Genomic DNA, 11,803 nt, shown 5'->3' on the forward strand with positions numbered 1-11,803 from the left:
AACTGATATCTATAATATCAATGTTCCTACTTTATCCAAGAAAAGGCAGTCAACTCAGGATGCCTGATAAGCATCATCCCTACTGTCTACATGCTACAGAACCAGACTGATTAAATAAGTACACGAGCCATTGTAAGACAAGGTCCATATCTTTTGTGTGCTCTGGACAGAGCTAACCTCAGAGTGGGTGTTTAGCCTATACTTGAAAATGGAAGTAACTCAGAAACTTTCCCGAGACTAAGCAGCAAGTGCCAAAACCAGGAATTTTCCAATCTCTACTCTAGGTATAGGCCATAGTCTGTACCCACTACAGGTAAACTAGCTTCAGAGAGTTCAATCCAGTCCCATTAACATCTACTGAGTTTGCCTAGTGTCACAAACTATAATGCAGATGAAAAGGTTTAAATAAAAATAACCACCTCAGGTTCCCTTTCAAATTATATTACACAAGAAGGAACACATTTAACTTCAAAAGGAGGAACGAACCCCAAATTGACAGGATTTCAGGAAATTCTGATTGAAAACCACATTGTTCTGACAATTCCCAGAATGAGAATTTATTGTAGGACCCTCTTCTCAATAAGCAGGAAACTTTTGTAAATTAATACTATCTCCTGCTCAAACCCTGAACTCAAAGAGCACAATGTCACTCGTATCTTCTCATTTCCTTTCCTGTTGAACCATACAAGCCTCATGACTACCACTGAAGTATAAAATGAAAACTATAGGCTAGGCACAGTGGCTCACTCCTGTAATCTCAGCACTTTTGGAGGATAAGGTGGGAGGATTGCTGAGGCCGGGAGTTGGAGACCAGCCTGGGCAACATAGAGAGACCCTATCTCTACAAAAAAATTTAAAGATTAGCGGGGCGTGGTGGCACACACCTGGGGTCCTAGCTACTCAGGGGAGGCTGAGGTCAAAGGATGGCTTGGGCCTGGGAGTTCAAAACTACAATGAGTGCAGAGCCTCAGAACGTTGCCGCACCGGAGCACCTCTCCCGCACCCTACTAGCAGCCCGACCGCGCGTTCCCTTACACTCGCACCTCTCCCTTGACACGGCGGACGCCGGAGGATTGGGGCAGCAATTTGCCATTTCCTTTTTTAATTAAAATTATATTTCTTGCCTATTGTTGGGAAAAAAAAAAAACTACAATGAGCTATGATCATACCACTTCGCTCTAGCCTGGGGTGAGAGAGAGAGACCCTGTCTCTGGAAAAGCAAAACGAAACAAAACAAAAAACCCAATGGCTCCCTAGTCCCCAGTTTCTTTTCAGTCTCACTTCCTAGCAATTTCCCCCACCACATATCCTATTTTTGACAAATTTCTGACAGTTAAAACACCAGATTGTTTTCCCTCACACCTTCACCATGCCTTTGGGAATGCTATTCTCTCAAAATGGAATGCCTTTCTTACTTGTGAAGCTCCTACTCATCCTACAATACCAACTCAAATACTTCCTCCCTGCAAAGATTTCCCTGTCTCTCCCAAGCAATGCCAGCATTCCCATCACACTGTATAAATGATTTTATATAGCTACATTAACACACAGCACTACAAAATTTCTTCTAAATATGTCTCTTTAATGTCCTTGAGGAAAGATACTCATTATTTCTAACCTCAGTATTAGTTACATAGTAAGTACTCAATAAATGCGTGATGAATAAACAGTTCACCCTCATGGATCAATTTGTCATTTAGCCATTTTCCCCAAATTTTATGGATTCCTAAACTATGCTCTATGTGAAATTCCAAATTTTGTAACAACTGCAATGGGGTTTTCAATTTTTTTTAATTACACAAATGTTGAACAAGTGAATAAAATATAATAAAAATCCAATGAAAACAATTTAAAACCTTCTCTATTCAATAAAAATAAGAATTTCCCCCTTTACAATACTAACAAGAAGGATCTACCTTTCCCTAGATTCTGATCTGATCTCTTGAAAGCCTTCATATAGGAACTACTGAGCACATAAATCTAACTGAAGGTACAGCCAAAATAATTCCAATTGTGCTACGGGCAGGGACACAAATCATATTTGCCCTGGTTTACAAAGTAACTGAGAGCTCAAGATAGCAAAGAAACAGCTCTCACTAAGCTCAAAACTTTGTCTGGAGAGGAAGAACTGGTGAGGGTCTCAAGATCCAGAAACATTTAATGGGGCCTGGCCCAAGTTTCTGCTTCCCTGTTCGCCAGAGGCAGCACTCCTCAGCTTCTGATAGCTCTCCTTCCCCAGGGAACCAGTTTTCTTTCTTCTCGTTTCTTCCCCACATCTGCCTGGGAACAGGTTCCTTTCCAGGGCTCGCACCAAGTAACCGCAAGAAAACACAGTAGCTTCACTGGTTCTGGGTGAAGGGTGGGCTAAAGCCTGTCGGTCAGAGACTGGAGGGGGACGAGATAAGGGCCCTTCCGGGACACCTGGAGTCTCCAGACCGACCGGCCTTCTTCTAGTCTTTCTCAGAGGTCTGCCCCACGCCCGCACCCCACGGCTAGGTACGACCTGAGAGGAGATGCTCTCGAGGCAACTGGAAGGGTCGAGGTCAGCCCCTGCTGGGGTCAAAGGTCAGGGCCTCGGCTACCAGAAGGCCCCAGCAGGGACAGGGAGAGGGAGAGACATGCCTGAGACAAGGTGGTCCAAAGGACCAGCTGCTGGAGGAGCTAACCCGCTTCTCGCTAGGCTCGGCCGCCCCGGGCCCAGCCCTCCCCGCCACACGCAGCCTCAGCAGCAGTCCTCCCTCCCCCCTCAACCTCTCCCCGCACCGCCCCTCGTCACCCTGCCGTCCCCGCGACAAGCACAGGCCCCGCCCCCAGAGCCGCCTCAGGGCCAAGGCCTAGTATGGCTGGATCCGCAGGGGTTGGCCAGGTTCGAGGACCGGGCCGGGCTGGCGCCGCTTACCGAGCTCACGGCTCCTCCTCCACCACCCGCGCCGCTCCCGGGCTCGCTCGCTCCCGACGCCACCAACGCCGCCGCTCCTCCGGGCTCACGGGCGCGCTCCCGACCTCCTCGACCCTTTCCCCGGCCCGCCGTCCCCCGCCGGGTCCTAAAGCCCGTCTCGTAATAGGTTCGTCCTCGCCGGCTTCCTGAGAATGGCTCAGACCGGGATTCCCAGCAAGCATCGCAAAGACTACAACTCCCGGAAGGCATCGCGAGAAAGAAATTAGCGAAGGAAACATTTCTTGAGGGCCTGCTGGATACGAGTCCCAATAGCAAGTTTTTGAAATATGGCTGACTCTTTGAACTCAGCAATTCTTCTAGCAATGAATGCATCCTCTAGAAATACTGGCAAAGTTTAGAAAAATATATACACCAGGATGTTTATTGCAACCTTGTAAGTGAAAGATTGGAAATAAACTCATTCATTCAACAAATATGTGTGTGCCTAATATATGTGCAGCACCATGTAAAGCTATGTTAACTTGGCAAATAACCTCTCTGAGTCTCTGGTTTTTTATATACAAATGGAAAATTGAAAAAGATGTGCCACGGCACTCACTCTAGCCCGGGCAACAGAGCGAGACTCTGTCTCAAAAAAAAAAAAAAAAATCTGGACCCTAATAGAATATAAAAGAGTGGGAAGGGGCAAGAGGAAGGTATCATGAGGTGAACTCCAACAGTTCTTAAACACCATTTAGGAGCCTCCTGTCCAGCTGAAAGAATCCTGTTCCAGACCTGATTTATTTTCAACAAAATTTTGTTCCATACCTACTGAATACTCAATCCTAAGAGTAGTAAAAAGAAAGCGAATTAGAATTCCAAGGTTATATTTTAGCAAGGTGATAGATACAGAGATAGAGATATGTACAATTAAGTGTTTTCAATATCAGTGAATTGGCCGGGCATGGTGGCTCACGCCTGTAATTCTAGCATTCGGGGAGGCCAAGGCAGGTGGATTGTTTGAACCCAGGAGTTTGAGACTGGCCTGAGCAAGAGCGAGACCCCGTCCCTACTAAAAAATAGAAAGAAATTATATGGACAGCTAAACATATATATATACACATATATATAAAATTAGCCAGGCATGGTGGCGCATGCCTATAGTCCCAGCTACTTGGGAGGCTGAGGCAGAAGGACTGCTTGAGCCCAGGAGTTTGAGGTTGCTGTGAGCTAGGCTGACGCCACAGCACTCTAGCCTGGGCAACAGAGTGAGACTCTGTCTCAAAAAAAAAAGAAAAAAAAAATCAGTGAATTATCAAGGACAGGCTTAGAAAGGTTCAAATTGTAAATGTCTTGAAAATTCAGAAAAGGGAAAACTTCATGTCAATCTCCAGAACCTGTCTGGGAAAGGTGAAGATGGAGTCAAGTGTGAGAAAAGAGGAGAAAAGGAAAGGCGAAGGTATGAGACTGAATTCACTGCCAAGGAAGTGAATTTAATACAGATTCAGACATAGAGTATGCATAGAAGGCCATATACTGAACAGGTAAGAGCACTACTCTGGAACACTGTGGGAATGATTCTAGGTCTGCTACATACTAGCTGTATGACTTTGGACCATTACTTGAGCTCTCTGAGCCTTAGTTTCCTCATCTGGAAAATGGGGATAATAAAAATCCTATGTCATGTTGGTTTGGTTATCCACATTAAACTCTTCACCTCTTTTATTTATCTATTTATTTATTTATTTTTTGGAGACAGAGTCTCACTCTTTTTCCCTGGCTAGAGTGCCATGGCATCAGCCTAGCTCACAGCAACCTCAAACTCCTGGGCTTAAGCAATCCTTCTGCCTCAGCCTCCCAAGTAGCTGGGACTACAGGCATGCGCCACCATGCCCAGCTAATTTTTTCTATATATTTTTAGTTGTCCAGATAATTTCTTTGTATTTTTTTTTAATAGAGACAGGGTCTCGTTGTTGCTCAGGCTGGTCTCGAACTCCTGACCTCGAGTGATCCTCCTGCCTCGGCCTCCCAGTGTGCTAGGATTACAAGCGTGAGCCACTGTGCCCGGCCACTCTTCACCTCTTATTCTGGGGGACTCTTCCTTTGGGTATAGTCTAAAAGGAAAAACCATGCCCTGAGTAAGCAGAGTAAATGAGAGCATATGACCTGGGTTAGGCCACTAGGTGCAGCCTCCAGGGGCTTTGGCTCTTGATCGAGATGCAAAGATGAAGGGATGATCAGAATTTATTCATAACAGATGCTGTCCTCCAGCGTAGTGACCAACTCATGTAGCACCAGGGACCATGGTGTCCTGGATAAATGGTTTCTGCTGAAAAACAATTGTGCTTACTGTTTCTTGGTCTTCAGTGAGTGCCTTGATTCCTGCTCATTTTTCAAGCTTGTTCTTTTTTTCTCCTACAAACTCTGTGAGCCACTTAAATTCTTCTAAATAATTTCACTTTTAGGCCGGGCGCGGTGGCTCACGCCTGTAATCCTAGCACTCTGGGAGGCCGAGGTGGGCGGATCGTTTGAGCTCAGGAGTTCGAGACCAGCCTGAGCAAGAGCGAGACCCCATCTCTACTAAAAATAGAAAGAAATTATATGGACAGCTAAAAATATATAGAGAAAAAATTAGCTGGGCATGGTGGTGCATGCCTGTAGTCCCAGCTACTCGGGAGGCTGAGACAGGAGGATCGCTTGAGCTCAGGAGTTTGAGGTTGCTGTGAGCTAGGCTGACGCCACGGCACTCACTCTAGCCTGGGCAACAGAGTGAGACTCTGTCTCAAAAAAAAATAATAATAATAATAATTTCACTTTTACTTAAGATAGCTATCTATGGTCTATTTCTGTAACTTTTTTTTTTTTTTTTTTTAGAAACAGGTTCTCCCTATGTTGCCCAGGCTGCAGTGAAGTGACTACTTACAGGTGCATTGATGGTGCACTACAGCTTCCAACTCCTGGCCTCAAGGGATCCTCCCGCCTCAGTCTCCTGTGTAGCTGCAACTACAGGTATGGGCCACTGTGTCCGGCTAACTTAAAGTCTATAACTTTTAATGAAAAGGTTCCTAAGTTATATGACACACAAACATGTGTCAATGCAAGTGTACTCATTCCTTCACAAAACGCTTATTGAGGATTTTCTTTGTCTATCCCATCCTCTAAAATTGAGGATAGGATACAAAAATGAAAGAAATCCTATAGCAACTAGGAGCAATTGGAGGAGGAGCAATTTTGGGCAGGAAGATGATGTTTAAGACATGTTGAGATTGAAATGTCTGTGAGACATCCAGGCAGAAATATTTAGTAGACATTTGGATACCCTTTATTGGAACTCAGCATAAATATTTTGGCTGTAGATAAATATTTTTGAGCTATTGGCTTAGAAGTTATGGCTTAAACCATGAGGAATGGGAAGATGGCTTAGGGAAAGGGTTAAAAAAAAAAAGAATGAAAGAAAAAAGAAAATGATCCAAGATGGAATTGGGGCATGGGAGGAAGAGCACCAACATTTAAAGGATGGTAGAGAAAGCTGAACCAAAAACAAACAAAACTCTGAAGATAGTGCTATCTTTATAAAGAGGAAACTGGCTGGTCATGGTGGCTTGAGGCCAGGAGTTTGAGACCAGCCTGAGCAACAGCGAGGTCCCCGCTTCCCTACAAAAAATACAAAAATTAGCTGGGCATGGTTCCCCATGCCTGTAGTCCCTCAGACTCAGGAGTCTGAGGCAGGAGGATCACTGGAGCCCAGGAGTTGGAGGTTGCAGTGAACTATGATGATGCCACTGCCCTCTAGTCCGGGCGACAATGAAAAAGTTGTCAAATGTGTCAAAGAAAAATGGAAATAAAAATGTCCCTGAAGATCTCAGCAAAAGCTATTTCAGGGAAGTAGTGGTTTGAGGATGGAAGGAAAGAAAGTGGAGAATCTTTGCAAGAAACTTGACTGAGAAAGGAAAGGGAGAGGGAATGATGGGGTGGAGGTGGGAAGATGAGGATGAAAGAATGAATTCCAAGACAGGACAGACTGGAGGGTGTTTGTGTGCTGAAAATGAGAACACAGAATGAGGCTAATGAAACAGAAATGGATGCAGGTTCTCAAGGAAGGTGGGGGTGAGGGAGGAGAGGCAGGGCTCATAAAGAGGAACTGGCCTTGGAGAGAGGAGGACTACCACTCACTTGAAAGGGCAATCAAAGGGTGGAAGGACCCTGCATGTAAATTTGTAGGCATCACCACTGGAGAGAAGACACACAAACTCAGTGCCTCTAAGTTTTCTTTCTTTTTTTCCCCCCATCCGACTGTTGGTTTGGGTGAATTGTTGCTATGATAAAGTGGTTTCGTGAACTAAGTCCGGAGCCAGATTGCCTGTGGTTGAAGTCCCACCTCTACCACTTAACACCCGTGTGATCTCGGCCAGATTGCTTAATCTCTCTGTGCTTCATTTTCCTTCCGCATCTGTGAAAGGGGAAGGCTAGGTGCAGAAAAAGCTGTCATAGGAAGTGCTTGTGGAAGTGTTAACTATTATTTCCATTAGATCATCATCTCCGTGAGGTTGAAGTTTTCTGTTTTGTTCAAGGCTATCTGCTCAGAGGCTTGCACAAAGTATGTGCGCAATAAAAATCTCATGAATAAATGAATGCGTAAATTGGGGTGAAAGCCTTGGGAGAGGGACGCTCCCAATTCGGGGCCTCTCCGTGGCTTCTTGGGGCCTGGGGCAGCGGGCATACATCTCGGCTCAGAGAACATCCCTAAGGCAGGCGATGTCTGAGGCGCTGAGACCCTTGGGTGCTGCGGAGGCTCCTCCCCCGGCGATGCTCCTCCCCCGGCGATGCTCCCGCGGCTCCTCCCCTGGCAGGCGTGTCGCGCCGCCGGGCGCAGGCGGAGGCAATCCCAGAGCTAGCCTGGCGGGGCGGAGTCGACAATGCTGCCTGGCCTCTGCTCACCTCATCGACGGGGGACGGAAGTCACAGCCCGGCTCTCGACTACCCCAAGAACCAGAGCCCGGCCTCCGGCCTGGGCGTGCTCCGGAGCGGGTGGCACCATGAAGCGTGCGGGGACTCTGCGCCTGCTCTCGGACCTGAGCAACTTCAGCGGCGCGGCCCGGCTCCGGGAGTTGCTGGCCGGGGACCCAGCAGTCCGAGTCCGCTGCAGCGCCGACGGCCGCCACCTGCTGCTGCTGCGACCCCCCGGGGCGCCGTCCCCGCAGCTGCTGGTCTCAGTGCGTGGACCCGGCGCAGAACTGGAGCGTTCCTGGCCGACTGGCCAGCCCTCACCACTAGACGCCTTCTTCCTGCCGTGGCCGGCGCGACCTGCGCTGGTCCTGGTGTGGGAGAGTGGCCTAGCCGAGGTGTGGGGCGCGGGGGTGGGGCCTAGCTGGCGGCTACTGCAAAGCACCGAGCTGTGTCCGGGCGGTGGAGCCCGCGTGGTGGCCGTAGCGGCGCCCCGAGGCCGCCTGGTGTGGTGCGAGGAGCGTCATGTCGGTACTGAGGGCCGGCTTGGGCCGCCTGCAGCCGCTTTCAGCCACTGCGTGTGCCTCCGCACCCTGGAGCCCAGTGGAGAGGCCAGCACCAATTTGGGCCGCACACACATCCTGCTACACCACTGCCCCCCTTTTAGGCTGCTGGCCTCCCGCAAGGACCTGTTCCTGGTGCCCACTGCCACCACCTGGCCTGGTGTGGCCCACATTCTGCTCATCTGGAGCCTAGGCAAGGGCAAAGTGATGGTGGCTGCCCCAGGTCTTGGCCTCTCACGCAGTAAGAGCCTGAATCCAGGACGAGGGGACACGTGGGACTTCCGAACCCTGCTCCGAAGCCTTCCTGGGTTGTTGTCCCCCAGGGAGCCACTGGCTGTACGTACCTGGGCCCCAACTCCCCAGGGCCTGCTGTTGCTTGACTTCAAGGGCACTGTGCACCTAGTGCAGTCCCACGGTGGTACCCGGACTGTGGGCACCCTGCAGGAGGCACCTGTAGGCCTTCAGGGATCTGCAGCCCTAGGAACATTTCACGGCACTCTGGCTTGTGTGCTGGGCTCTACCTTGGAACTGCTGGACATGGGCAGTGGACAGCTGCTGGAGAGGAAGGTTCTAAGTACAGACAGAGTACATATGCTGGAACCCCCAGCCCCTGGCATGGAGGATGAGGAAGAGCTGGAGACCGGAGGGGGTCTTCGTTTGCTTTCAGCCTTGGGTCTGTTTTGTGTGGGCTGGGAAGCCCCACAGGGTGTAGAGCTGCCTTCAGCCAAGGACCTGGTGTTTGAGGAGGCCTGCGGATACTACCAGCGGCGGAGCCTGCGGGGTGCCAAGCTCACCCCAGAGGAACTGAGACACAACAGCACATTCCGGGCACCTCAAGCTCTAGCCTCCATCCTCCAGGGCCACCTGCCCCCATCTACACTGTTGACCACATTGAGGGCTGAGCTTCGGGATTATCGAGGCTTAGAGCAGCTCAAGGCTCAGCTGGTGGCTGGGGATGATGAGGAGGCTGGCTGGACTGAGCTGGCAGAGCAGGAAGTGGCTCGCCTGCTGAGGACCGAGTTGGTGGGAGACCATCTGGCCCAACTCAACACTGTTTTCCAAGCCCTTCCTACAGCAGCCTGGGCTGCCACCCTTAGGACCCTGCAGCTCCAGCCAGATGGGAACGGCAAGCTGAGGTCTCAAGCTCCACCAGATATGTGGAAGAAGGTGCTATGGGGTACAACAGCTGGAAATGAACCCCCCAATGGGATACTGCCCCCCTTTGAACTCCTGTGCCAATGCCTCTGCCGGTTGGAGCCTCGATGGCTGCCACCCTTTGTGGAGCTGGCACAGCAGCAAGGTGGGCCGGGCTGGGGGGCAGGGAGCCCGGGGTTGCCCCTGTATCGCCGTGCCCTGGCAGTGCTAGGTGAGGAAGGGGCCAGGCCTGAGGCACTGGAGCTAGAGCTGCTCTTGGGCAGTGGGCGACCTAACGCTGTGCTTCAAGCTGTAGGTCAGTTGGTGCAAAAGGAACAGTGGGAGCGGGCACTGGATGCTGGCTTGGCCCTTGGCCCTTCCAGCCCTCTGCTTAGGAGTGAGATCTTCAAACTGCTGCTGGCCGAGTTTGCCCAACACCGCCGGCTTGATGCTCATCTCCCCCTCCTTGGCATCCTGTGCCCACCAGAACTGGCTCCAGCTGAGATCCTGCTTCTACTGCGGACATATCTTCCAGATGAGGTGGGGCCCCCCACCCCATTCCCTGAGCCTGGGGCAGAGGCCCCTCTCACTGTGGGCTTGCTCAGAACCCTGCTGGAGCAGACTGGGGCTCAAGGACAGCCCTCGGGCCCAGTTCTAAGTCTATATGAAGACATCTTATGGGACCCAGGCACTCCACCACCTGCTCCACCTCGGGACTTATGACTACCCTCCAGGCATCAGACCACTGAAGCCTAGAGGCGTGGGTGCCATCTGGACAAGGCATCTGTGTGGTTGACACAGGAAATCATTTCTGGGACATACTGATCAAGGAAGGGTGCCTAGGAGTTGGAGGGGGCCATGGTAGAAACTGTATATACAATCTCTTCTGTCTTCTGAAGCAATTTTTAAGATATATATCTGTGCATTAAATATATACACAATTTTATATATACACAGATGTGTGTTTTTAAACAGCTGAGGGTCTCAGAGGTTGTGGGTTATAGAGGGAGTGGTTGGATCTGGATCTTTTTTTTTTTTTTTTTTTTTGAAACAGGGTCTCGCTCTGTTGCCCAGGCTAGAGTGCAGAGGCATCATCATAGTGCACTATAGCCTGCAACTCACGGCCTTAAGCAATCCTCCTGCCTGAGCCTCCTAAGCAGTCGGGACTACAGGTGTGCACCGTCACATCCAGCTAATTATTTTATTTTTTGTAGAGACAGGTCTCACTGTTGCCCAGGCTGGTCTCAAACTCCTAGGCTCAAGCGATCCACCTGCCTCGGCCTCCCAGAGCATTAGGATTACAGGTGTGAGCCACCACACTGGCCTGGATCTGGATCTTTTGGCTAAAGCACACACTTCCAATCATGAAAGTAATCAACATTTATGAGCATTTAATATGTGCCAGGCACTCTGCTGGTCTTTATATAATTCCTCATGTAATGCTTCTCATAATCCTGTGGGGAAAGTACTATTTAATAATAGTATCCCCATTTTACAGGAGAGGAAATAGAGATTTAGAAAAATTAAGTGACTTGACCAAGGTCAGTCAGCTAGAAAGTAGCAACTCTAAGATTAGAGCCACCTCACTAAACCACCCAGGAGCTCCTACCTTCTTAAGCTTGGATGTACTCCTCATCCCTGGCTCAATGCTAGCTTCTCTAGCCTGTTGTCAGGAGGGGCACTGCAAAGCTACACCCTTCCTTTCCCCAGGACTTTCTTGCTCCCAAATGGAACTGCAGTGGACTCTGGGTCCATGCCTGTATCACCCAGGGTTCCTGGAGTAGCCCCTGATTTAGGGGAAGAGTTGCCACAGACAGGAGAGCTCCCTGCAGAATTCTCTAGCTTAGCATTAATAACAAGATTAACTGGAGCAGAGCGACTTAGAGGACCCCACATTCCTGCTGACCCCCTAAGCCAAGAAATAAGTGCATCTATAGCACAAATTGATGTGTGTCTGGATTTATTAAACAAGATCATGTCTGAAGAGGCCTGGGCCCTATGCCCACTTCTACACAAGTGACCCCTTGGCCTGGATCTAGCTTAGGGTAGGGCTCTGGATGCTGCTACTCACCATCACCCTGAGCCCCAGCAACCCCTTGTCCAAGGCTGGGGCCAAGGTTAGGACTGCTGTCAGCTTTGTCCTCAGCTGGGACTTGCAGCTTGCATTTTGCTCAGCCTCATTGTGAGCTTAAGGTGGACTCCTAGGCTCATATGGGACTAGGGACAGTTCCTCGGTCTCCCAGGGGAGGGGAGACTGTCAGTCTTATCCATGGCTGATGTTAAC

General features: G+C 49.8%; 2 protein-coding genes across 4 annotated transcripts in view; one reads left to right on the plus strand and one right to left on the minus strand.

Moving 5' to 3' along the window:
* Window positions 1-3,031, minus strand: part of ARMH3 (armadillo like helical domain containing 3) — a 156,404-nt gene extending 153,373 nt beyond the window's left edge. For all 3 annotated transcript variants that reach the window (XM_069461159.1, XM_069461158.1, XM_069461160.1), the window contains exon 1: window positions 2,900-3,031. The gene's annotated coding sequence lies outside the window, so the exon portion shown is untranslated. The remainder of the gene's footprint in view (window positions 1-2,899) is intronic.
* A 4,796-nt stretch (window positions 3,032-7,827) lies between these two features.
* Window positions 7,828-10,412, plus strand: HPS6 (HPS6 biogenesis of lysosomal organelles complex 2 subunit 3). The gene has a single exon (XM_069460303.1). The coding sequence runs from the start codon at window positions 7,915-7,917 to the stop codon at window positions 10,240-10,242; it is 2,328 nt and encodes a 775-aa protein (XP_069316404.1). The 5' UTR covers window positions 7,828-7,914; the 3' UTR covers window positions 10,243-10,412.
* The last annotated feature ends 1,391 nt before the right edge of the window (window positions 10,413-11,803 follow it).

The sequence above is a fragment of the Eulemur rufifrons genome, chromosome 28 (assembly GCF_041146395.1).
Source record: "Eulemur rufifrons isolate Redbay chromosome 28, OSU_ERuf_1, whole genome shotgun sequence".
NCBI lineage: Eukaryota > Metazoa > Chordata > Mammalia > Primates > Lemuridae > Eulemur > Eulemur rufifrons.